Consider the following 27,733-nt stretch of genomic DNA (forward strand, 5'->3'; position numbering starts at 1 on the left):
ATTAATGTGAGGAGGGAGACATCAGATCTGTGTGAAGTGAAGAGGAGACGCTTTAATCTGCGGAAACTTCATCTTCCAGCTTTCTCTAACCTTAATTAAGCAGTTCTAGCGAGGGAGTAATTTCGGCTGGGAATGTGCGGGGACATTTGCAACCCCGCTGTTATTGTCTCAAAGTGAATTTCTTCCTGAAGTTTCTCTGATCATTGTTCTCTTACTGTCTAGCCACTTTAATCCTATAATCCACATGAGAGAAGTTTTTCCTCTCTGACTACATACAGGCCGCCCAAACAAACTGCTCAAGTTTGCTGGGTCTGTGTGAGGCCTGAAAGAAATACCTGCAGACGCAACTCAGGGCCGAAAAACGTTCTGCAAAATATGTTTTTCAGGTTAAAAAAATTTAATTTACAGTTACTGAACGTCCATCAAAAAATGAATATATGGCAAATCATTTGAGTGAAGACACAAATGCAACAATTATCATAATTATCATACAGGGAACTAAAGCTGATTTAAGGAGCATTTCTATTCTTCTATTGTATTTGTGACATTATCACTGAAATACTTGATAAGTAATATTAGCATAATTTGTTATTTGCTCAATTGTTTTGAAGCTTTTGTGGGTTTTTTGGATGTTTTTTTTATTCCACTTTAGAAACCAAATATTTTTTTTGTCTAAGTCACTTGTTGTCAAATTCAATCAATAAACTGATGAATTGGTTTGATCAGAGGGGTGGTATTGACAGACGTAGTGGGTGGGGTCTATATATTTCTAATTATCAACAAATCCCATGAAAGGACCACCTGAATGCTTTATGCAGATTTGGTGCTCATAGTGAATATTAACAACAGGATAGATCAACTGAAAATAAACTACAGTATGAGTGTTCATGGTAAGGAGGGAACAGGTCACCCAGTGCAACAATGTGGCACGCTGAGGTGTTTTTAACAGTTTTTGGATGACAATGGAGCGCTATGATGCAGAGGAGTGGAATATATTTGGCTTTGGATAAAACCTGTTAGTAGGATCAATTCATTGGCAGTTTTGGTCTTTTCAAGGGATTTATCAAAAAAAAAGAATAGTCACCAAATCACCAGATTTACCCTTTAAATGAAAGATACCATGAGAAGGAGGAAGGAGAAGACAAATTAATGTGAAGTGAAATATAATAGACACAACAGTAACTGGAAAAACGAAAATTTACATTTAAAAGAAAAAAGAAAAAAGAATTATTAATTGCAAACTTGCTATTTTCCACTTTTTAAAATTTGTGGAATTTGAATTCATTATTGAAATGCTAATTAAATCAACTAATTGGCAACACTTTAAAAAATGTTAATTATTTGTGGTTTACTAATTAATTAAAACACTGGAGCCTCACTCCAGACTCCACAAGTAAAGCCTCCGTCAGTCAACCACGGCTCCGTTTGTCACTCGTTCTTCTTCGTGTTGCTTTCCTGACTGAAAAGATGCGTCCGTCACAGCAGGCGCTGCACAACAGGTGTTACATAACACAACACCTAACCACTCTTATGTAACCGCCATGGTGCATCTTAGCTTGGCTTTTATTAATAACCACCCTTATTATCTTTCATAACCTTGGGAAAAAAAAAACCCACAACTTTGATACTGAGGCAGAAGAGGAGCCCCTCAAAGGAAGCTTCATTCACAGTTTTGTGTGTGGGCGATGGTTTAAGAATAGGTCACACGCTGTTCAGTCAGCGAAGACAGACAATGAAGTGCAAGTGGCTTAATACCACCATCTTTCCAGCCCTGTTTGGCGCCTGCCCTGTTGATTTCTGTCGAATGTACTTCAGGATTCTAATAAAGTTGCAGAGGCCTTAAGACATTTTCTGGGATTATGTGTTCCTATCTCGGATGCTCTGCTCTCATGGGATTTGTCTCCAGCTATTCAAGGACGGAGCGTATCGAACAATTGATCGAGCTTATTGTCTTTTTTCCTTCTCTTCTGGGGACGATCTGAACGAGCTGTTTATCTTCTTAAATGTCTGCAATATGACTACGTAATTGAAAAGTAATGGGTTTCAGTCTTGTGTCATCATGCTTCTTCTACCCAGAACTATTTAAATTTTCTAGATTACGACATTAACGTCAACGTGCACGCAAGAAAACAGTGCATTTAATTCATTTAATTCTCCTTTAAAAAAGGTGGGGGGATTAGCCTAACGCTGTTGTTTTGGTTGATATGTGAGTATCACGCCATCCATCCAAGCAGGCCATCGCCCTGCTCTCGAGAGGATAACGTTGAGAGTTTGTCGAGTTGGCTGACACGCACTCACCACATCCCTGCAATATCCACAACCTGCGCCCGGCGCCACCAACGGAGATTAACGCTGCGCTTCGCTCTAAATTGGGTTTAATTATAGCTCTGCGAGAAGTGGGGAGAGTCTCTCCGGTCCAGCCGCGTATCTATCGAACATCCAGGTTACCATGACAACAGCTCAATCAAAGACAACACCGCTGAATTGTGGATGTCTGCTCTGGAGTAATCTAGGGAAATGATGAGACGTGGTGCTTTCCCGTAAACAAGGGAAATATACAAGACTTTTACAAAGAGGAAATAGAGGGAGATACCTGCAATACTTGCTAATATGTACTTTCTGGTATCACTTCAATTCAATAACTCATGTTACACAGTATTCAAATGTGGATGGGGTAATATTTGGAGAGTGCCAAGGGTAAAAAATAGAGGGAGGTGATTTGAAAATTGAATCATCACCATGGAGGAGAAAAAAAAAAATCAAATGCCATGAATTATATAGCAACATGTTTAATTCCCATCTCCTGGTAGGAGTGGAAGGGGTTATTGATTATCTCATCTGAAAGAGAATACATTAGATGCAGAGCACACACTTCTGTCTGGCTGTGGGAGGGAAGAGTATGGATGGTATAATAATAATTCATGTCTTCTGTCTGGTCTGCCAGAGTTTTACTTTTGATTCATTTTAATGGTAAATGTGAGATGAAACAAGCTAAAGTGCATAAAGTTTTTTTTCCTTTCAAAACTCCATACATGGATGTTACCTAACATTTACTGGAGTCATTTTGTATCTTTCTAATCTTTTTAATGCTATTTTCTGATTCATATGCTTTGAGTAAACGAGACAGTGTGCAGATTCTCTCATTGACTGTTAACATGCACAAAATATTCTATAATATTATTATTTTTGGCCTTATTCCGAAAGAAAAAAAAACAATATTCCTGCTAAGCTGTTTGAACATGAATATGTCACTAATATATCAGTTTACATGCAGCTGTGAATACTCCAAATAACATAATGATGCAACAGCCTCCTTCTTTCATTCGTTCAAACACCTTATTGAAAATGTTGGCATCGCTGTGCTTGCACACATCCAAAAACCTGTAGATATTTAAGTCTTTATAATTTTAAAAAGTAGGCGTGACTTTCTTCTGATCAGAAATGTAGGCTTTACTCTTGTGCATGCATCTCTACCCCAAAGGCAATGCACAGAACTGACTATAAACAGGCTGTGAGTCGCAAACTGCAGTAAAAATCCAAATAGTAGTGGAATAAATGTGCATTTAAGTCATAGTTATTGTTTTTAAAATACCCCTTCAAAACTCAGGAGGCTGCAGTGAACACAAGGCTCAGGTTCGGTGAAAAACACTCAAATAGCCAATGCAAACTTCAGCTGACCCCTGCTGATACCATCACCACTGCATCACCTCTAATCAAAGAGATATGATTGCAGACGGCACATTCATTATCACGATTACTGTGTCCTAGGGTCGGACTTGCTACTTCAAATTGAATGTACAGTAAAAGGGAAAATTAGTACCGACTGACAATCAGGAGAAGACGATTGAAAGCAAAGCAAGGCTGCAATATTTCCTGATGCATTCAGTGTGTCCTTGTAATGAACACAAAAGCATAAAAAGAGTAAATGGAACAGAACTCAGCATTTAGTGCCTCTGAATATGTATATTATGTCCTTTTAATGATAAGATGTTTCATATTTTGTATTCAACGTCCTTCAAGGAAACGGTTAATACAGTTTATTCTGGGTCCTGAGGTGGGATGTTGCCTGTTTAAACATTCAGCAGACGTATATATTTTGCTCTAAATGAATCTATATATTGCTTTTAAGAGTCTTCCCCAAAAACTGTCATGTTACACACATTGCAGTTTGAGAGGGTGATTCTTTTAATTGATCAGCAGTCCAAAGTCTGCAGTTGATTAAGAGCCACTCTAATATTCCTGCCTGGTCTGAAGCACCTGTTCGACACCACAGCCTTTCTACGATCCATCGTTTAAGGTTCGTCTTTATGCTGACAGAATGAGACAAGATGGAAGACAGAAAGAGAACCCATCAGTACCAAGCTATTTAATTATTGAACATGAGAAAATAAAAGACCATACTGTCAAGTTAAGTCAGTGGTTTCAGTCAGAACCACAGAGGCATGTAAGGGAGACTCAATAAAGTTATGTTATACCCCAGCATCTCTCCGACCTAATTTCACCTAATTAGTGTTAGCTAAATTCGTAGCCTCCAGGAGATTTGTGTCCGTTTTGAAGGACAAACATGTGATTACAGGCTAATTTCAAAACAAAGGCAACAGACAGAAACACTTCTGTCTGTTTTTATCTCTGCTTTATCAGGCGTGTTAGCTTTACCAAGCATTAGCTTTAAAATAGCTATATCACTGGAGTTAGCTTTACCAAGTATTAGCTTAAAAATAGCTATATCACTGGAGTTAGCTGAAAAATAGCTAGCGTTATAACAGGGGTGTCAGTTTAGTCATGTGTTAGCTTTAAAACAGCTATTGTAATATCAGGGCCATTAGCTATATCAAGTGTTAGCTTTGAAATAGCTATATCACTAGAGTTAGCTTCATCAAGTGGTAGCTTTAAAATAGCTAATGTTATAACAGGGATGTCAGCTTAGTCATGCGTTAGCTTTAAAATAGCTGACATTATATCAAGGGTGTTAGCATTATCAAGTGTTAGCTTTACAATAGCTATATCAGTGAAGATACTTTTATCAAGCATTAGATAGATTTAAAATACCTAATGATATACCTGGAGGGTTAGCTTTGTTTGTATTAATTGTTAGTTTTAAAACAACTATAATTTAATAATAAACTTTATTTGTATAACACCTTTCATACAGCATTTTCAGCTCTTTATCACAAAGTAAACCACTTTATCAGAGGAGCTCGCTTTATCAAATGGTAGCTTCACCATAGCTATATCAGTGGAGTTAGCTTTATCAAGCATCAACTTTAAAATACAATTGTTTTTAAATTAAAACCTGCAATCATGCGTTTCTCTGCTGTATAGTTAACATCTGCTTCCACTGTTTTCCAAATGTTTGCACCAGAGACAAAGCAGACACCATTTCCTGTGATTCATAGATGACGTCCACGGGCAGCGCATCAAATCTTACATAACTAGATTAATCGATGATAATTTCATGATCAATTTCAATTGATTGAATCGATTAGTTGTTTCAGCCGTAGTGATAACACCTTCATATTTCTACTTAAATAAGTTTGAATGCCTAACTTTTACTTAAGACAAGACAAGATAAGATAAGATAAGACTTTATTAACCCCCAGCCGGGGAAATTCAGGTACTACATGCAGCAGGTAATCGCAGCTAGAAAAAAAAGTAGCAACAAAAATAGAGAAATACAAAATAAAAGGTGACTATATATATCTACCTTTTATACAAAGGACTATATAAACACAAAAATATGTAAAAAAAAAAAAAATATATATATATATATATATATATTGCCACAAAGATATATAAGAAAAATTGCCATTAAATATACTGCCAAAAATTACATAGAATTACACAGTTTTTACACAAATTGCACTTGTGTAGAAATTGCAGGTGGTGAATACGGATAGAAAGTAACTACTAATAAATATGTATATTTCACAGTAGAATAACAGTATGTATTGATAGACAGAGTACTCAATTAAAGTGAAAAAGAGTAAAATTGCACAAAATGTATGATAAATCACACATCAGTGCAAAAACTGTCTGAATATGGACTCAGTGCTACATTAAGCAACGCTGGAGTTGAACACTCAGCTGCTGGTATGAAGGACCTACAGCAGCGCTCCTTCTTACACAGTGGATGCAGCAGTCTGTGGCTGAAGGAGCTGCTGTAGTGGAGTACTTTCACAGTGTGGTATCAATACTTTAACTTAAGTAAACAACTTGAACACTTGTTTCTCCACTGGTGTACAGTTATCATATAAACTAAAAGTCCCATTTTCAAGGACCTTGCCTTGTCCAGTAATGAGTGTAAGTGGAGCCATGCATCCAGACGGCCCTGGTGGCCCACTGTTAATGTGAATTAATAGTGACTGTAGTGAGCAGCCTCTGGTTAAGATAATGACTTCACCTGAGGGGTCCTGAGCGGCAGCGAGGCAGAGGTAATTGTTCCGAACATCCCAGTGAGGCGCTCTCAGTGTGATCAGTCACCGCTTACCGGAGTGTGTCTGCGGTGAGTGTGTGCATGTCGGTGTGAAACAGAGATGAAACTGACTTATGAATTCATACTGGGCTTCATTATAGAAACCAATAAGGTTTCATCAGAACTTACAGCCCTGAAACAGCTTTTTATTTCACTTATTTCTGCAGAATGCTACGCATCAATCAAGTGAAAAACTGTAAATGAGTTTGCAAAGAAGCCTAATTTTTCCTGCCTTAACTATTGCAAAGTCTATTTTGTAAAAGAAATACAATTGTAACATTAATATACTGCATAAAATATACAGTAGAAAGGTATTAAGTCACCCTCATCTTGTTTTTTAGTCAAGTTTTAGTTGACTAAAAGTCAGAAATTAACACTATATGAAGGAGCACAGCATGCAAAAGACAAGACAGTCCTCATGCACCAATGGCAGAACTGGTAACAAGGCTCTGCAGCCATGCTAGCAGCTCAGTGATGCTGTACAGTAGTGTTTTGAGCTAAATGCTAACATCAGAATACTAACACACACAGTGACAATGCTAACATACTGATGTTTAACAGGTATAATGTTTACCATGTTCATTACCTTAGTATAGCATATTTGCATACTAGTATGTGCTAATAAACTCAAAGCTCAAATTCATAAAATTAATGTGTATGTATGAATTTCATGCTGCTAGCTGATGGCTAAGCAACAGGAATACACATAACACAGATCACATATACAAAACATGCAACAGTCAAGGTACTTTCACTAAAACTGACCTATATATTTGTATATGTGGCCCATAGAAGAAAAAGATAAAAGACATAAAATACAAAAAAAGTATAAAAACATCACATGAAGTATGTGTCTGTGAAGATTCTCATTCATCCAGGTCAAGGTTCTTCTGACTGCTTTACAAAGGCATCTGGACCTCAAGCCAGTCCAGTCGCCTCTGTGAAGCACTTAGAAGCAAGTAGAAAATATTTCTCCTGCTTTCCAGATGTCATAGATACAAAGCTGCGTATGAGCACACTAGAAATGTCATAAGGTTAAGAGATAATCAAAAAAAGAAAAAGGAGTTGACTCCAAAGATTTATTGTTTCAGTTAAAACCATTTAATTGCGCACTTAGATAAGGTGTGCGCCACAAAGTGGGAGGACAAATACGAGAGTCTCTATAACGACCTGCTGTGACAAATGAGTCTGTTCAAGGCAACATGGAGCGAATGTATCTCATTATTTATATAAAAATATACGAGAGAATTAAAAAAAATAAAAATTCCATCGTCACATGTGGAGCTGGTAGGACTGCTGCAGAGGGAACGCGGTGATGAAAGATATCTGACCGCGGTGGATGTGGGTGCAGACCTGGCAGTTAACCTTTAAATGGCCTAATTAAACCACAGAGCCATTAGGAAATCCATGATTAAATCAGACCTGCTCCATGAGGGGAATAAAAGATGTCTTTTTAACAGGTTAACCACAAATCAGACGTTATTTCTTCAACAGGACGCTGGTGAACGCATTCCGTTCTCTTTTGCAGTATAATTGGTGAATTTGTGTGTTGATTCATTTACAGGACATCATGTTGAAGTTCACTGTATAAAATCATAAGCAGGCTATATCCATTATATGTTATATAACAACGGGCCATGACACATAATAAATGGGAACTTAAAGTGGCTGTAACCACTATTTTTATACTAAGAATGTATCAGATGACATTGTGAAAGGTACACCTGCTGCCCAGCAGGTTATCATAAGGTAGGTATATTTCATAACAAACAAAACAAACAAAAAAATCTAGATCTGTACAGTATGGTCAGCAAAAATATGAAGTATACATTATTTGAGCGGAAAAGTTCAACATTTGCTATTTTGCGAAAAACAACGTTAAAGAGCTAAAACTTGCAAACACGCTGATAAGGTCCTTTAAGCTGTGTCAAAATTCCAAGATACACACTAATTATACTGGATTCAATATATTAATCTGCATTATATTCAATTTTTGTGGTCAGTATTTAAGAAATTAAATGACTACCACTGTGTTATCATTTTGTTCCACTGGGCATCAACAAAAGCTACCACCACCTAATGGTGTTCCTGGAGCTGCTTCACCTCAATTTATGTTATTTTAATCTCTTCGGGCAACAAGTGGATCCTCCATTTGTGCACAGCATTCTGGGACAATAGTCTCTATAAGCAACTCAAATATAAAACTAACGTGGTGTCGACACTGGCATTTTTGAGAGCACTTTTCCAGGAAGTATTCCAGGAGTCCACCGCATTTTCATGTGTCATTTTCTTACTTTTGGATTGTAAAAGCTGTATATTTTCATTTTCCACAGCGGCTTGAGACTAAGCACCTCGCAGCTCAGTGTCTTCTCATTTCAAAAAACACACTGAGCGTGGAGACGCCGCTCGCCGCACTGTGTAAACATAAGAAAATAATCCCTGTCATATTGCCGAGGTTTTCAAATCTGGCAAACGGCACTCAACAAATCCCAGCTTCAGCCGCTTCAACTGTTGTGGGGATAATTAACACAAAGCAGTCTTTACAGGAGGGCGCTACAGGGGCAGCCGGGGTGTCATTAAACTGTTAAGCGACGAACTGATCCGGCCTCACGCGTCGCGCCTCTGCGGCTGATGCCGGGAGGGAAGTCGAGTAAGAACTGAAAGCTGCGACAAACGACCGTTCAAACTTAAAAACAGCCACGAGAGCCGAGTCGAGACACCTCGCCAGCTCTCAGAGATAAACTGTGTTACCCCGAGTGCTTCTTTGCGATTTTCTTTTCCACAATTAGCGTGCTTGACATTCACAGAGGACTGGCTCTCCCCCCAACTTGTGCTGATGCATTCAGATTTCAGATGATGTTCTCGCTGCCTCCAAAATAATCAATTAGGGCTGTAATTTCTCTGTTGTGCTCGCTGTGTTTTGTTTGAGGCAGCGGCGCAGCATGCTGGAAGCCACCCATGTTCCCGCTCATGAATGCTAATGATTAAATCATTTCTCACTTGCAGCCTCCCTTAATGTCAGCCAATGTGACAGACCATGTTCTTAAAGCGTGTCTGTCGCCACAAGGCTCCTCGGCTGCCTGCTCTCACTGAAATATCACAACAACATCATAACGCTGAAGAAGACGAACAGCTTTCTTTTTTTTTTTTTGGCTAGTTTGTTATTGCCAGACATCCTGCGAAGCAACAACATTTCTTCTTATATGTGCTTGATGTAACTTGGAGGAATTCCACTGCTGTTTCCCCTCTTGTGTAAGCAGATGAAGCAGAACATTTTGTACCCTTCGTCAGAGATATGAACACTTTCACACTGCCATCTTGGTGGCCACTCCGCTGACATTTACCATGACATTTGACATTCTCAGACTCGGTCCTCCCGCAACACGACAGACGGAAACAGAACCAAAGTTTAGAAACAGAGATATAACCTTTTCTTCAACAGTTTTACTCACAAAATGTCTCTACTGGCAGCATCAGTTTGTGAAAAACTGGTAAAGATTAGTTCTGTTGTGTTTAGCCTGACAACATTTACAGCACTGTTACCAGATTAAAGTTTTAAAACTAGGTTCAGGAGCAAAGACCGCGCCTTGAACGCATCCCATTTGCACACAACGGTATTTAAGCTCACCCTCCCTTTCTGTTTGACTCACCATGACACTCCTACATCCATCCATCCAACACCTGAGTTTCTCTCCTTATCCCCTCATCCGTCTTTCCCTCACCCGTACATCACTTCCTCATCCCTCATCCTTCATCCCACTTTTCTCTATCATCTCCGTTCTCCTCATCGTCCATAATGTATATTAAGCTGTTCTAAATCCGTGTCTGACCTGGCTGCTCTTTGTTTGTGAATCTTACATTAATTGCTAATTCATGTGTTTGTTATTCCTGTCTTCTTACTATGACCTTGTTTCCTTATTTTATTGTCTAGCCAGCTATTTCCCGATGGGCACAAACAATGCGTGGAAAAGGTATAATTTGCCAAAACTAACTAATAAGTGCAAAGTCGGAGTATTTGCAATTTTCTTGATAAATATTGGAAAGCAATTTCAATTCCACAAGCTTTAGAGGCCAAAACATCCTCATACCCGAACAGCTGATTATGCTGATTGCCAATGACAGACAGGAGAGCAGCAGCGATAGGCGTGCCAGACCTTTGGTCGCTGGTTTAGGCACCAAAACTAATCTGTTATGTTTAGGAAAAGATCAATGTTACATATGTTATGTAACTTGAATACGGTACATAAATTCATATAAGTCAACGCTGACTTTCGGCTTCACAGGGACACGAACAGCGGCCTCCTGGGTAAAAGTCCTACAGGTAGATATGGGCTGTTTTGGAAGAACTGTCATGGTTTTGGGGGTTTGCTTTTTGGGCTGTTTCCTGTTTTATTTTGAAGGTTACTCTCCTCACTTGTCCTGTTTTGTTTTACTTCCTGTCTTTGTGTGCTTTCCTGCCTGCTCTCTGTATCACCTGTGTTTCATTAGTTAATTGGCCTCTTGTGTATTTAGTTATTTAGTCGTGTCGTCTGCGGTCATGGTTCGAGTTTCTTGTTGGCTTTCCTCCCTGTTTTCTTCATGTCACCCACATTCTGTTGTTAGTTTAGTAACAAGAGAAGTTTGTTTTGTTAACTGTCTGCCTGGATGTCCTGAATTTGTGTTCTGTTTGACTTGCACAACATATCAGGAACTCTCAATTACATCCTTTATGTACGAGGACTTGTTGCTCCAAGGGCCTGCTTGTAGGTCTTAAAACAAGAATAAACCATAACTTATAATTCATCATATATCAAACTTGTTTTGAAGACACTACAATGCAGACATGATTAGAATATAAACCAATCCTGATAGGATAACTGCAAATTCAAATTGCCAAGAGGCACAGTTGGTGTTCTACATTTTTTCCTCTTTCTTTGTGTTTGGGAGAAAAGAACAGGGCAGTACAGACGGAGTGGGAAGTGATTACTTTTGTGTTTACAACTTAGCATTAGCATAATCACACACTAACCTTTCATCATCTGGCGCTCCCTCCTTTCAGCTCTCTAATTCGTAACCTAAAACTGCCATTTAAAATGCATTTTAAAGTGGAGTTGATTTTCTAGCAGTCCCAAACGTCCCAGCAGGCCGGCCGCAGCACAAATGCTGTTTATTTATTTCTCTCCACAGCGCTGCTCTGGACGTTAACTCAGACACAAAGGCAATCTCTGACAGTTTACTGACAATATATGCGGGAAACTATCGTCAGGCAGACAGCCACTTTTGGATTCATGTCCTTCATGTCAGAATATTTGGGGCTGGGAATAAACCATCATGGGAGTTAGAACACACTGGGGGCAAGAGATGCACCTATTGCAAAGGTTGACACAACGTTTGGCATTGTTATGGCTATTGAAGTTATTCATGACTGCAAAATGCCACAGGAGGCTCGCAAGCAGATGTTTTAATTGTCCTTTTGTGTTCTAAAGAGCATCATCCTGTTAAATGATCACGTTATGGTCCGCACAGCCCAGAGTGCCAAACTCCTGGCTGCATGAGGTCCATATCAGTTGCATCATATTGAATTGAGTCTGCTTTGCCAAATCCAATTCAGTGCAGCAGTTGATTATTTGGTCCTTCTGTTGGTTAATGCCAGATTCTGGAGGTCTGCCAGATTCTGCAGGTCTGCCAAACAGTCCTCTGGTTTTGGCTTCATGGCTTTAGACAGCGTTCAGTACAATGCTCAAAAATTAAAAGAGGATGTTAATTTCTAATCAGAAACAAGCTATAGTGGACGGGAGTGAAGACTCCGACTGTGTCACATGCAGCTGTGTAATTCTAAATCATCTGTTATCTTAACCTGCTGCAGATACAAGCGTCTCCAGCCACGCTAGCAGCTTTGAGAGGATGTATGTTGAGATACTGAGTGACAGGCCGTCATTGTCATTCCTGGAGCCTCACAAATAGAGGCTGTGCTATAAAATTAACTTTTCTACCACATGATTTCTTGCATATTACATACCATACTACTGACTTCTAACGCCCATGAATTCATACATGCATTGTAAGAGGTACCACAAGAGACTTGTAATGCATCAATCTGCTTATGCAAAAGAAGTTCACAGGAGGTGAATGTAAAGCTGCAGGAAGGCGCTCCGGATCCAAGGATCCTTTGATGGTATGGATTAAGTATTTTCAACATACATACTTACTTTAAATGCATGGAAATACTGTATGGAGTCACTGAATTTCCATTTTTTCTCCATTCCTCAGGTTAAAATGGTCAGTGTATCATTTCATGTTAGCTTTAAAAAAGCAAAGTCAGGACGTGTTTCAAATACAAGGACATGAATACCAACAACTTACTGCAAAGGTAAGGAAACATTTGTAGAAATAGTGTATTTTCTCATTTCTCCTGAATACTTATGCAGTTGGTCGTAATTACAACACGGCTCTGTCTGGATTGTGTCAGCGTTTGTCTGTCCAGTTCATTTCCTCTGTTGCCCTCTCGACTTCAGGACAGGTGCTGCAGGAACCAGCTCCAAAGTTTTGAATCACCGTATTTTTCACTCTTTCATTGCAGCTATTGTTGTTCTCTCTTTTGCCACAGCAATTTCCAGTTTCCCTTGGCTACGGTTTTGTGCCCCCTCCCCTGCTGGCATGGCATGTAAGGTAAATAATAGAAATACCCAATGAAAATAGGCTGGACTGTCCTGACAATGACGAATGATCCTTGAGCTTGAACCGTTCGATTGTGTGCTTCCTCATTATTTTATGTAATATGTTGTATCACTGTGGTTGAGAATAAAGTAAATTTAATGGCAGTTTTCCACAGACACGTGCACATCAAAGCATTTCAGATTTTCTGACTTCCATTCTCAGACTAAATAACAGGTTATTTAGACACGTTAGAGCGGTCCCTGACATGTAATCACACCAGCAACCTGTTGATTCCACTTTTTAAAATAATTTACATATAATGTTTGACTTACAGATCATCTGCTGCGAGTTTCTAGCACAAATAACAGGCAGGTCAAATGAGGGTGAGTGCTGAATTATTCTGGGGAAACTGGGACATGTGTTACAACCATCCAGGACTCTGAGAGCTCAATAATGATTTCAATTAAGAAAGTGATATAAAATGAGAAATTCAAGGTGTTTAAATTCATTACATATCCTACAGTAGCTTAGACTTTAAAATGGCAAATATTTGTTTGAATATATACTGTATGTGCAAAAATAAATCCTCAATGAGATGTAGTGACTTTTCAAGAGTCAGGTAGCTGAAGCGTATTAATTAAAAATATGTAATATACATATAGTTCTATAAATAAAATGTACATATATATATGTATATAAATCTCTGAAAATATACAATGTAAAGCAGTGCTATATGTACACATACACATATACACATATATACCTACACACACACACACACACTTTTTTTTTTTTTTTTTTCCTCTACTGCTATAATCAATAATGGGTGTTGTGGCTATAATTCCTGACTCTGAGTACATCGGGTCTGATGACTGATCAGACAAAAATTAGGGATTATAATGCCTTTGTAGGTTTGTGAAATAAAAACTTATTTTCCAAACCTCTTACACTATCATCCCTCCATCATCTTCTACACGCCCCTCAGGGTCACAGGGGACAAAGACCTGTTAGAGGTTTGGGAGGATGGGGTCTAGAAACCAGCATGTGCTGGACGAAAGGCGGCAACACACACAGGTGGCCAGTATTCTCCAGTCATTACTAGAAAAAGTAATCCCGTTACTGCCACCAGCTGTCAGGGCTCACTAGCAAACTGATGCGCATTGCTATTGGACATAGCGAGGGCTGGACTCCAGCACCCCGCCGCCTGTTATTCCAGCGCAGCGAGCGCGTCTCGCCAGTCGTTCCTCGTTGCGCGCTGGATATGGATCAGGACGCAGCGTGCCTCCCTGCTGTCTCCCGCGGACAGGCTGCACTCTGCGGCGCATAAAAAGGTGCCCAAATGAACCGCCGCCCTCCTGGCTCCTCCGGCGTGCAATGGCTTAACAGGAGAGACATGAGTGTCCGGACGGAGGACAGCATCACCTTGTGCCAAAGGGCTCTCCAAATCGTTACGGAACTTTGTCTCACGGGAAACGTAGACCGGGACAAATGTTCGGATATATTCCCTCTGGAGAGCAACATACCAGGTAAAGGACACGCAGGTAAATGGAACAAAGTCATTATTTTATCTTTCCCCACTTCCCTCAATTGATCACGCTCGTTTGTTCCCTTGAAAGACAGAGACTGAGCAGTTGTGGAGAAGCGTTTGGAGAAAGTAAACATTAACTCTCACTTGTTCAAACTTTATTACACCACTTAGCTGCATGTGTCTGATCGTGTTGAACTGCTGTGGAAGTGTTTCTCTACCTGTTACGCATCTTGCTGCAGCGCAGCCCAGACTGATAGCAACAGGTGGGAAACGGACAGAGGTAGCCATCTGACTGAAGAATTGATTACTGTGCCTTCCTCTCCTCTTTCTTTCCATGTCTCACTTTGAAAGCTACATTTATAGGCAGCGTTGAGCTTCTGTGCATAGACAGACAGTGCAAACTTTGCATTTAAATATCAGTAAGAACAGGAAATGTCAGGAGCAGATGGGACCAGTCAGTGAACATGTGATTCTCTTGTCGCCGTGGCTCCTTGACTGGGGTTAATGTGACTTGTGACAGGTGCACATGCTGCCCCCTCTTTCTTACAGCTTGCTTTCTCTCCCTTTTTCTCTTTCTCCCTTGCATGTTTGTCTGTCATATTTTGTCCCTTGCTTGCCGCTTTCCTTTTTATGTGTCTCTGTCTTCCTCTGTGGGTCTCTCCATGATTACATGTAGACATCTCTATTAGTCTCCTTGCTGTGGTCGTGGGTTTCTGTGGCCTCGCCCTGTTGGTAGTCTCTCTCTTTGTCTTTTGGAAGCTGTGCTGGCCCATTTGGAGGAGCAAGGCTCTGTCAGCCCATGTTGAAAATGGCCTCCACGTGGGTTTCCCCGAGGCGCCTCCGCCCAACTCCCCGCCCATCACCGAGTGCAAAGCAGCGGAGGTGGAGAAGAAGTACCCGCTGGAAGTGAAGGTGAATGGACGGAGCTCTGTCAAGCTCCTGGAGGCGGCCATGAAGATCAGCCAGACGTCTCCGGACATCCCCGCCGAGGTGCAAACCGCCCTGAGGGAAAAGCTCAGCCAGCAGGCTAAGATCCAGAGGCAGACCACAGAGCCAACCTCCTCCTCCAGGTACCCAACCCACTGCAGTCCCTCCCTGTCTGCCCCTGTGCTGAGGACATCAAACTGATGACAAGCTATTTATACACATGTATCTGGTGCTGACAATTACAGCACAATGGCAGCGATTTTGAACCCACTTTGGTTTGTTTCCCCCGCCCATGCAACAGTAGGGAACACACAAAGCCGATGCCTACACACAATGCAAGCCGTCCTGACAGTTCGTGACAGAGTAGCCACTGCCCTTGAGGTGGTTTGGCACGTGTCATGTGGAGCATCAGGGACTGGCTGGTGACCTTGAAACGCTGTACTGTGTGTCTCCTGCACTGTCTGAGCAGAAAAAAACCACCTCCTGTAGGCTCATCAGCCGGGGCTGCAGTATATCTCCGGGCTTCAGTTCAGACCCTATAATCTATTGTTCATGTCAGTCAAGCTGCTATGGTAACAGCGGGAAGCAACCCCAGTAATTAAACAACCAGCTCTTGGTCCTCTTTGTTTTCCAGCACTGTGTTTAAACTACGTCCATAATTAGCAGTGCTGCGGGGTCGGAGCTGTCATGGTGGAAGGTTGGTTTCTGGTGGGACGCACCAGGCAGCTGCGCTCACTTTCTCACAGGAAGCCGTTATTGACAATTGCTTTGGTTTGTCGTTAGGCTCGTTAATTAAATTATATGGAGACCAAGATCTTCATGACTTATACGCCCACCGGGGATGCAGAGAGGCCAGGTTAAAGATTACAACGCCCACTGTCTCCATCCTTCCACCTACTCTGTTGACAGTGATTCCTGGTGTTCATTGATTTCCTTTTTGAATGACAAAATGACAAAAACTCCTGCAACATGCAAAAAACTCAAGCTCAAGTCCAAATACTTGAATCTATACTGCGTATTGCTTTTCTTTTTTCTTTTTTTTTTACATTTATTAGCAAGTGCTAATTGGGTCAAATAAATTATTAATCATTAACAGTTAAGAACATGCACATCACAATTTCCTCGAGCCCAAATATTCAATTTACTATAATGTAAGACAAAGCTGCAAATTCTTACGTTTGAGAAGCTGGAACCAGAAAATATTGAAAAATACAGCTTTTCAAAGTTAAAAAAAATGTACCAACTAACTGTTTCAACTCTAAATCAGACAACCAAGAAATGTTAGCCCTGCTTTGAAAGTACACAGTGAGCACATGATGACTGTCATGATTGGAGATGTTTTCTCAATCATTTTGTGGCACCAATAAGTCCTGGCATGATCTGTCGACATAATCTGTAAAACAAACAATTTCTGACTCTCATCAGGTGGCATCAGTTTTTAGAAAACTGCAAAAAAAAACAAACGGCTGTGCAACTTTCTGGATCTTAGGAGTGAGGAGACGAGAGAAGAAGATGTCACTGTGCTCACATGACCTCCAACTTCTTCGTTCATGTTCACGATGACTTTACTGAAATAGAAAGCAATAAAACTCGGGTTTTATCTCTGGTGTTAGTAGTGGTTTTGGTGCAATCCGCAGTGGACTGAGTTCAAATGTTATGGTTTAAAAAGGCATTAAAGTCAACAACACAACTGAAAGACTTGGTTGTGTTTCAGGTCATTTTTCCCGTCCCCTTCAGGTTTATACCGGCTCTGAGACAACATGCAGCTTTCTGTGCCGTTTACAATACTTGAATGCATTATTTAATTTTCAGCTGTGCTTCCTGTGCCATATCATTTGTGCCACGGCTGTCAGATCGCCGTGATTGTCTTCCTGTCAGAAAGGAGGAGGCCCAGTTGCTAGGTGACGAGATTGGCGAGTCAAACGCGGCCATGGTTTTTTTCTCGAAAGACATCAACTTCACAGAAATTTGCAGCATTCAGGTAATTTGTACAAGAGCTCAAACCTGAATGCTGGAGATGTGTTTTCATTTTCCAAGCCCATGGTCAGTGCAGCGGTGACAAAATTGAGGAAAATCTTTCTTGTCTGGCACTATTTTCAGTGTAAAACCAGCTGCGTTCAGCAAGAAAGAGCAGCGTGTTGGATGTTTTTTGATGCCAGTGTCCTCAGGTTGTCTACAAAATCAAGCTTGTGGGGTTTTGAGTTTAGGCTCAACATACTGTATGTATATCATTACTGGAACTGTCTTATGATTGATCCACTTCAGCCACTTTAGGCCTCAGCAACAGTATATCAGGCGACCAGTGAATATTTATGCTATAGCCTTTTGTGCTTCTTTCTTGAAGACTAAAGACCAACCAAAGACCATTTTTTGAGCTATTCCAACAGACTGTAATATGTCAAAACATGTTCCATGAGTGCCACATTATTATGCATCATGCTTTTTAGATAAAGTTCTCGCCTGACAAACCATTAGCGCCTATCATAACAAAGCCACTCATGCATAACGCTGACACTTGAGACATTTACCCGATGCCCTTTACCCTTTTCAACAGGCACAATTCATTCCGGCGCCACCTGCCTCGTCAGATGAATGTCACCAGCGTTGACTTCAGCATGGACACAGTGCCTCTCCGCCAGTCCTCTACAGCGAGCATTGGAAGAATAAAACCTGAACTCTACAAGCAGAAATCCGTGGACTCAGAGGATGAGGCCAAAGAGCCCGTGGAGACCTGCGGCAAGCTCAGCTTCTCGCTGCGTTACGACTACGAGGATCAAGCTTTGGTGGTGAGAATCCTCAAGGCTTTGGACCTGCCTGCCAAAGACTTCACGGGCACCTCCGACCCATATGTGAAGATCTACCTGCTACCAGAGAGGAAGAAGAAGTTCCAGACGCGCGTCCACCGCAAGAATCTGAACCCCATGTTTGACGAGACCTTCTGTTTCCCCGTCGTATATGATGAGCTTTGCAACCGCAAGCTGCACTTCAGCGTCTACGACTTTGACCGCTTCACCAGCCACGACATGATTGGTGAGGTGTTGGTGGACAACCTCTTTGAACTCTCTGATCTTTCCAGGGAGGCTGTAGTGTGGAAGGATATTCATGCAGCCACTACGGTGAGTTGGTGTTCACGCTAACACGCCGCCAAACTGGGAACTTCTACTGTTTTCAGAAAGGTTTAAGCACGAAGTATTGCACTGAATCACTTCTGCGAGCCTGTATTAATCAGCAACGTCCCACAAAAGTGGCAGTGGAACACATTGCATAATTCAAATGCTTTGGGAAATGCGCTGAATCAGCCAAACACCTACACACACTTTCCAGAAACTGCTGGGTATTCTACGGATGTAAATATAGGGACAGAATGAAACCGTCTGACCAGAAGATACATTACCTACTTTTTCTTGTCAGCAGCAATATGTTCTCAAATTTAAGGTCTTTACACAAGGGGGGGGGGGGGGGGGGCAGTTATAGCACACTTTGGATTGTATGTCCTCATATGAACTCTTTCTAAGAAAAGATGTGGCAATTTAGCCCAGAAGCCATTCACTCCTACGTTAACACTTATCACAGTTCATTGAAGAGCATCTGCTTTATGAATGTTTCACTGTGATATACACTGGGCCATTCTTTTCAGGGTCACATTAGCGTCTGTAGGCTGCATTAATAGCCACAGAAGAACTATATGTTCAGAATTGAATGCACTGACTAGAGATGATTCTCTGTTTACTCAATTAAGCTTGATGGTGTTCATTTGCTTGTTTTGTATCAGGCACCCAGAGGTAGGATTGTTAATGTTTGTTAATGTGTTCATTTTAAAAAGTATGACACATTATCAGAATGAAAAGCACATGGTCGACGTTTTGGGGTTTCATGGCAACCAACCACAGTCTGCTCTACCGTCGACACTCAGCAACATCAAGAGGCCCCACAACACAGGCTCACGAGTTCAGTTTTTCTGGGCCCCCATTGTTAAATCCACCAAAATTATCTTAAAGCTTGGTATAAACAGTTCATAAGACAAAGAACAAGTAATTTGTGATTGACGCAGATCCACACCCAGGACTTTTTAGAGCCTTCAGGGAAAAATGAAGTCATTCTGTCATGTCATTCTTCTCCAGAACTATACTGAAAAATGTGGTACATGCATCATTGCACTATAATCTGAATTAAGATGAAAGAATAAACATTTTCTTTTAGAACTCAGATGTGAAATTTTGAGGATTATACAGCCATGACTTTGGACATACAGTTACTTGTAAATTAAGAGTTCAATATGCCAATTTTTTAGCTTTTTAATTACTTAAATTAGCTCTTTAGCCATTCCTTATCCTTGCTTGTGTAGTATGACAGTTATATTTACCTCCTCTAACTACAGGCCATAGACTAACCTGGAAGCTCTCTCCTCTGCCAATACACCTGAGGGCAGCTTCAGGTTGTGGATTTATACTTGATATTAAGGTGTTGGGATTAAGCATGTATATGTGTGTAAAACACTTATTAATGGCATATGGAATATTTTCCATTGCTGGTTAGACTGGAAAATTATCTTTCTATTCAGTGATGCATTTCAGTTGCAATTTATAATTTCACATGCTTCCACAGTTTCACAATAATATGAATGTTCTACTGCCAACAAACTAGGACCTTGAAATGTTGCTCAATTGATAAGAAAATTAGCCGATGCAGCATTGCTTTCAGATGCTTTTGGAAGTTTCAGGTTCAATAGAGTTTATTTCTCAGTTAAAACCTGAATGTTGATCCAATGGTAAGATATATCATGTGTCATTTTGCTGTCTGAACATAATTTATTTTTTGCCCTCAACTGTGCATCCAAAATTCATTTAAAGCTAACATGACATTTGGAGTGACATTTTTTCACATGCTAGCTACCACTGTTAACCTATTAAACTTAATCATCACCAATGAATGGCCAATCTTCAACATCATCGCCAGTGCTGCTGCACACAAATCTCTGACTGGAACAATATCAAATACAGTATCTAGTTAGCTAGTATCTAGTATCTAGTCTAATATGCTCACACTGGCAATGTTAGCATGATGATGCTTAGCAGGTGTCATGTTTGCATTGTTCAACATCTTAATTTAGCATGTTAGCATGTTAATATTTGCTAGGTAGCAGATACCATAAAGTTCAGCAGAGGCTGATAGGAACCTCATTAGTTTTGCAGGTTTTAATTTAATTAATTAAAATATTGCAAATTAAAACACTGACCTGATAATGGCGCTAGATTAAATGTCAGGGAATCACCAAATTTACTGTAATTCTTTTGGAGAAGTACATGAATATCTGAACCAAAATTTGTGGCAATCTATTGAAGATTTGTTGAGATATTTCACTAAAAACCAAAAATGTCAACCTCATGGTGGCGCTAGAGGAATTAAAGGGATTAAGAAATTGTGGACCAAACAGCCTACTGTCCCTAAAGCCTGAATCGAACATGGCCAAAAAACAAATAATTCATTACAACTAATAATAAAATATGAAGTCCCAGCTGACAAACTATGACCTCCTTTTTTTACTGACCTGTTTACTCGTTTGCTTTGGCATTTTGATTCACAGAACGTGGTCAAAGTACTTAAAATGGACATTCTGTTGTCTTTTTTTGTCCTCCAGGAGAGTGTTGACCTGGGAGAGATCATGTACTCGCTGTGCTACCTTCCCACAGCGGGGAGAATGACCCTAACAGTCATCAAATGCAGAAACCTCAAAGCCATGGACATCACAGGCTCTTCAGGTAACCTGACAGCAAATAAGATGTGGCTCACATCAAAAGCACAAGCTGAGCCATAAATCAAACTTAGCTGAAACGAGACAGCAGGTGCTGCCACTTAGAGTGGGAATAGGGAGGACACATAGAAAAGCCAGGAAGAACAAATTACTGGAAGTCTTACCTCTGTCAGAGCAGGGAAATACATGTCATAGCAGTTTAACGTTTAACTGCGTAAAAAGAAGTGGTTTGTGGTTCCCATAGAATTTGTATTGTTGGTTTCTGCTGACGTCATCCCATTCAACTATAATTTCAACACATGTACAAATGAACAAACTGTTAAATGAGTGGAACCATGTCTCCCAGACCCCTATGTGAAGGTTTACCTGATATGTGATGGACGGAGGCTAAAGAAGCGAAAAACAACCACCAAGAAAAGCACACTTAACCCGGCGTACAACGAGGCCATCATCTTCGACATTCCTCCGGAGAACGTGGAACAAGTCAGTCTGTCCATCATGGTGATGGATTACGATCGGTGAGTTAAGCAGTCGCTAGATACTGCATCTACAGTACATGCTAACGCTCTAAGAGGAAGTCAGCACAGTTCAGAGATGAGGCAGATCACTGAAGGAATTAGTCTGCTTTTGGAAGGTGTGCAGTCGAGGTCTGTTGGTTCTGACCTGGCCTGGATGAACTTCTAGGTTCTTTTCAATGTAATCTAAGACTGATGAATTACGCATTTACCTTCCAGGACTACCAGAAGCTTTACGATGTGTGTTTAACTTCTAACAGGGTTGGACACAATGAGGTGATTGGTGTTTGTCGCACCGGGCCAGATGCTGAGGGTCTTGGACGAGATCACTGGAACGAAATGTTGGCTTACCCAAGGAAGCCCATCACACACTGGCACGCACTGGGAGAGGTACAGGCTCATATTTACAGAGTTTTCTGGAGGCTCCTGAATGTGACATTGATCCCAGCTCTGTCTAGCTGAGGTTCTTCCTTCATTTCATTTGTTTTTCTTATTTAAAAAGCAAAAGCCAGCGATGCACCTCTGTTTGTTCCGAATATTACAAAACACTTCAGGTGAAAAAACACATAAATCATGCAGATAGTAAAAATGTAATTTGCTGTGCTAATGTATTATTACTGAAAGCATATTCTGAACAGACAAACAGCAGGTTTTGATACAATCTGGGTTATCACGTCCAACCAACTCCTCTATTTTTCTGTGAAAATCACAAAAAACCCACAAAAAATGAGCCTAAAGGGTAATTTTGAGGTTTGGAGAAATATATTAGTGGTTTTGCCAACATTCAGATCAGAGGATCGACATTAATTTAATCTCTTTGCGTTAAATACAGAGATAGCAAATGTGTTTTGCAGGGGAAACAGCTAGCCTAAGTTGGTCAAAGGTGCTTTCCAACAACTCCGATACTGTCTTACTGACATGTCGCATGTGTGTCTTGTACTCATGCAAAAATTGAAAAGAGATGTGTAATGGTTTAATGAGCAGCTACCTCACACAATAAAGCTTTTCTAGACCAACAGCAGCATGATTAAGTGCCTGAAGGCAGCATCTCCGACATCATGTCCTAATGGAGGAGCTGCCAAACTTTGCAAACTGAAAACAAATCCAGCTGACATACAGACGCTTTGGTGTGTGGTCTGCTAGCTAAGAAGATACCATGTGTAAACACTGTAAGACAGATTTACAGTTGCTGGAAGGCTTTTTTTTATTGACAGAGGCTAAATGTAATTTCACATTTTACATGTTATCAATGTTTCTTCCTCTTTTGCCACACCCACTCTTCATCTGACGAATAGGAAAATACAGGTGATTACCCATTTTCAGTGGTAAAACTTCTTCATATGCTTTGGTAAAAACTGTAATCATAGGCAAAAACTGTCCTCTAGCTCTCGTCAAAACATTGTTCTGCATAAACATTCATGGCGTGAGGAGATGAGAACTTGGATTGTGGTCATGATTCGTGTATATGATCTTGGGGATACTTTGTGGTGAGAAATTTGTAAATACATGCAATGCATACAGTAGTAGCATTATAAATAATCCTATGATGACACAGCAAATGCGACGGGTAGGACAGGCCATTGGAGGAGCAGGAGGTTTTCACACATGCTCACAAGCTCAATAATGTGTGAGGTTTAAAACAGACTCTGTATATATTTCATTATTTTTGTGAAAGTGCATGGTTGAAACACACACAGCAGACAAAAAAAGAGAAGAGGATCTTGTTTTAGGAGTGCCTAACAATGTTTTGATAGTTCGTGGAGGTGAATGCAGCCTTATCCTACCTTTATTCTACCTTCACTGGCCTCTTTTGTGTGCGCTTTTGTGTGCAGTATCTCTAAGACTGCAAAATAAAAGCGCACACACGAGTCAAGTGTTCTGCAAGTTGTAAACAAACAGTATGAGGACAAATACATTGACAAGCCCCTAAATCAACTTCACAAATTACTATCATAGCTTAAAGTTTCCATGTCCCCGGTGTCATGATCCGGCTCTGCTGCTTTATGTGACCCGACCCAGCTGGGCCGGTGCTACTGTTTTGCCTATGATCACAGTACATCCTGAGGATTAGAGTCATAACTTAGATACCACAAAAGGACGGCAAGGCCTCTATAATGTGTTGCGTTTTGTGATATTTTACCTTGCAGTGGCCTGGAAGAGCAGCAAGCTTTGAGAGTCAAGGTTCGTGTCCTTCACCAAAACCTCCACAGACACCTTGACGATCACAGGTAGAGCGATGGCACCACCTCTGTAAGAAAGCAGATGTGTGTATAGAGTTGCTGGGAAGTCGTGTTGCCTATCAGTCTCTTGTGAGCATGTTGTATGAAAATCCATCCCAACGCGTTTCTTATATGTTTCTACAGGTTGTATTGAAATTGTTTTTGTTCATTCACTCCAGTTCTTCAAGTGCTCTACAGAGATGGCTATGCACAGCATTCACTGTCATTCAATTCAAGTTTTCCACACGTCTGCTTTGAAATTCTCAGAAAGGCTTTATTTGTCAAACATTTTCACAGACCACATGAATGGTAGGCCTCACTGCAAGAACTCGCCAGTGATTCACTCACAATGGATCAACGTTTTCAATATTTTGAGCAACACTTTTCTGGCCCAAGAGCTCTTTAGTAAGTAAGCATTTTACTTTGAAATGGCACAAAGCTAAAGGGCTACGCCGCTATCCTTTGCTTGATAAAAAAAAAAAAAAAAAAACAGTCAATAAATCCACATTTTGGCTGAAGAATGCAGGTAATTGAGCGTCTACAAGGGCTGGGCGAACCACTCTTAGAACAAACAGCTGTCACAGACGTGTAAAACCGGCCATTCGTGTTGGAAAAGTCAACAGGACTCTCAGATCTGGAGAAAGTGTAGCAGATACATGTAGCAAACATATGCACAGAGACGTAAACGAGTGAAATCAAAGTGTGTGTGAAATAACTTTCCATGGCAAAACTTTAAATGTAAAAATTTCGCATTCATTGTTGTACACACCAGATTGAAATAAGAGCATAATTGCAAACTGAACTAGCAGCATATAGAAATTAGCTATCCTCTTATTACTCTTATATCTTTATTAAACATAATTAGACTGTTATTTAGGCTGTAAATGTCCCTCGTGTTGAAATTAAAAAGTGAAGTAATGCTAATGAACAACATTGGCTCCACACTCTGCTTTATGAATTGGTTGTAAAAAGGTAAATGAATGACCTTCATGAATTTAATATATCGACAACAGTGTTGTTCTACATACATGGAGAGATCACATGCACCAATGATTCTGAAGAAAGTGTCCAATCATAGCTGAGCAACCGTAACTGGGCACTGTTTAGCTCGATCTCCGAAGTGAAAAGACCAAAAACGAAAGGATTAAAGTGTTTCTCTGCTCTAACTTGAGCTCCAAACATTAGCATTTCTAGCTAACTAGCTCTCTTCCTATAGCAGCAGCCTAACCCAGCCCTAACTTCATGTTATCGTTAAAATACAAGGACTAACTGGTTCTACGCTGAAATACAAGAACAATGCCACGTCTTTTACATGAAGCATCAGCCGGTACGGTTGCAGACTTTTGGCCTGAGACATGCTTCTTTAGCCCCAGTCTTTAAGTACGATACGTATGAAGCCATCAGGTTCTCGGGTTGAAAACAGTCTGCTTGTCACATTAGACAACATTTTCACAAAGCTAACGCTAGCTGAATGAGTTAGCTTGCTACAGGTAGTAAATTCTGCTAGCGACAGCCATGTCAGCCGACCTCACCTGCTAGAAATGAGCCGGACATAAAGAACCCATTGTTTTGGAAATGACTGTGGATGTCAAGGGTAAATCGGCCTGCATTGTTGTTAGGGCTGAACGATATGCAAAAAAAAAACCCAACAACAACAAAAAAAAAAATCATATTGTGATTATTTTGACAGAAGTTGCGATATGAGTCACAATATTAGTGGGAGTGGTAACATCTGCATTTCATTTTCACTGAAAAAAAATGATGGTGATGTGAGTCTGTACCAAACAAGCATGTTCCCTTATTCATGGAAAATATGACTTGTAGGCTAAAGCAACACTTTATTTATGATGGTATGCTGCGACACTTTTTACCTTTAGCAAAAAATTGCAGATCATGTGATTCGGATATTGCACTTATCTGTCGCGATTTCAGTGATACTTCAGTGTTCGGCTTTTATTGTCACTGAAAGCTGCAAGATGTGCCATCTGGAAATGGAAAGCTTGACAAGCAGAACAACAGTAGCTAACTTGGGTGGAGCTTAGCAAATGCTCAATTAGCCAAACGACACAAAAACAGAGAAACAGAGACAGTAATCGAATCTCTATTTAACCAAACTTTACGGTACAACTTTTCCTCACCACTTACAAATTCAGGGAGTTATGATCCATTAAAGAAGTCACACACTCACCCAAACACTTGCAAATGTTGTAGATTTTTTACTTTAAGCCATATGAAATTAAGTTCAATGCATCTAACACAGGACATTGACTCAGCTTTTTATATGTGAGTAATAAACTAATAAGAAACCAACATAGCAAATAGAAAAAGGCTATGTACTGTTAACTTACTTGCACATGCATATAATGATGCTTCTTTCCCCTGCGCTGCCCTTAATGTTAAGAAGAAATATTTTTACTCGTAGCATGCCTCTCACCTCTTTAAAAACACACCTGTTGAGAGAAAATGTAAGAAAAGAATACGGAGTATTTCAAACTTTGTGTTTACATTTGTATATAAATACTTGTCAATGGGCACTGTTTGTATATATTCAAAAGTGGAATTTAAGAAGTCGTCGTAAACTTATGGAAATAGAGACATCACAATGTACTTCTATTGTTTGGTGATAATTTGAGCAGCTCAGACTTGTCATTGAGTGAAATTTATACACGTTCTGTAATAGTTGTGAACAATTAGTCCAACTGGACGCCAAGTGAAGCCAACTCTACCTTATCAAGTTATTACATGTTTAGGAGTTTAGAGCTTTGCTGTAAATGTTTGCATATTGGCTGCATCCATTCACTGTAAATAAAGATGGACGACGTTGACGGCTCCTCTGAAGCGAAGCCAAAACTTGATGACCGCCCCCTGGTGGCTGGATGTAGGATAGGTCGTAAACCCCGCCCCCACCATGTTTGAGGCTGGGACATGAGCCAAACTAAAAATCTAAGTACATGACAAGTAAGTTTTTATCATGCTGATGTATGGTCAAGAGTTAAGGTGGGTGTATGGGCGGGACCTCGACACCGCGGCTACACACCCGATCACTACAGTGCAGACCGCGGCTCCAAATCACGTCACCAGCGCAAGATGGCAGCGCACGTATCTGGGATATTTTGGCTTAATTTTCATACAGCGGGAGGACACACGTCATCCATCTTTACATACGGTGTATGGTTGAATCTATATTGAGCAAGAACAACTGCAATTGCTGTCATGATGTGTACAGTTTGTGATAACTTTTGTAACAATTTAAAGTAAACATTTGGAATATGATTTATTGTATCTGTTTCATATGTATTTTAACAAGATAAATAAAAAATGAAGAGCCACCGCATGTCTCTCTTTGTCTAGAAAGGTAGAATGAATATTTTCATCATATTGGTTTTAGCATGCTTCCTTGCTAAAGTCTTATTCACGTGATAAGAGTCAAATTTCGGCCACTTTTCACTGCCTGCGTTTGCTCCTTTAGCTTCTCCAACTTTCTCAGAGGGTTTATTTCATCAGCTGAAACATATTCTTTGGGTTTTCTGTCCAAATTTCAAGTTAGACAGACATCTACCAGTGTACTTGGCAGTAAAATTTACAAAGATAAATTTAGGATTACTTTGTTTGACATATCTCATGGGTCTAACATGCCTTGTAAGGCTGTGCATCATTTGGCACTACACATATATCATAATATGA

The 27,733-nt window shown here is 40.3% G+C and overlaps 1 protein-coding gene across 2 annotated transcripts; it reads left to right on the top strand.

Annotated features, from left to right (window-relative positions):
- Positions 1-14,486: 14,486 nt before the first annotated feature.
- syt10 (synaptotagmin X) lies at positions 14,487-24,049 on the top strand. Of its 2 annotated transcripts, none has more exons than XM_041964076.1 (7): positions 14,487-14,649; positions 15,313-15,706; positions 18,118-18,679; positions 21,202-21,322; positions 21,662-21,833; positions 22,091-22,220; positions 23,978-24,049. In XM_041964076.1, exons 1-7 carry the CDS (start codon positions 14,502-14,504, stop codon positions 24,047-24,049), a joined length of 1,599 nt encoding a protein of 532 aa, XP_041820010.1. In that variant the 5' UTR covers positions 14,487-14,501. The 2 variants fall into 2 exon arrangements, with proteins under 2 accessions (XP_041820010.1, XP_041820011.1); XM_041964077.1 differs by having other exon boundaries at positions 14,487-14,634.
- Positions 24,050-27,733: the final 3,684 nt, after the last annotated feature.

The sequence above is a fragment of the Chelmon rostratus genome, chromosome 22, assembly GCF_017976325.1.
Source record: "Chelmon rostratus isolate fCheRos1 chromosome 22, fCheRos1.pri, whole genome shotgun sequence".
Taxonomy (NCBI): domain Eukaryota; kingdom Metazoa; phylum Chordata; class Actinopteri; order Chaetodontiformes; family Chaetodontidae; genus Chelmon; species Chelmon rostratus.

Coding starts and splice junctions, on each gene's coding strand:
- syt10 (XM_041964076.1), top strand. CDS start 14,502: ATGAGTGTCCGGACGGAGGACAGCATCACCTTGTGCCAAAGGGCTCTC. Junction 15,707..18,117: donor GAGCCAACCTCCTCCTCCAG/GTACCCAACCCA, acceptor CCTTTTCAACAG/GCACAATTCATTCCGGCGCC. Junction 18,680..21,201: donor ATATTCATGCAGCCACTACG/GTGAGTTGGTGT, acceptor TTTGTCCTCCAG/GAGAGTGTTGACCTGGGAGA.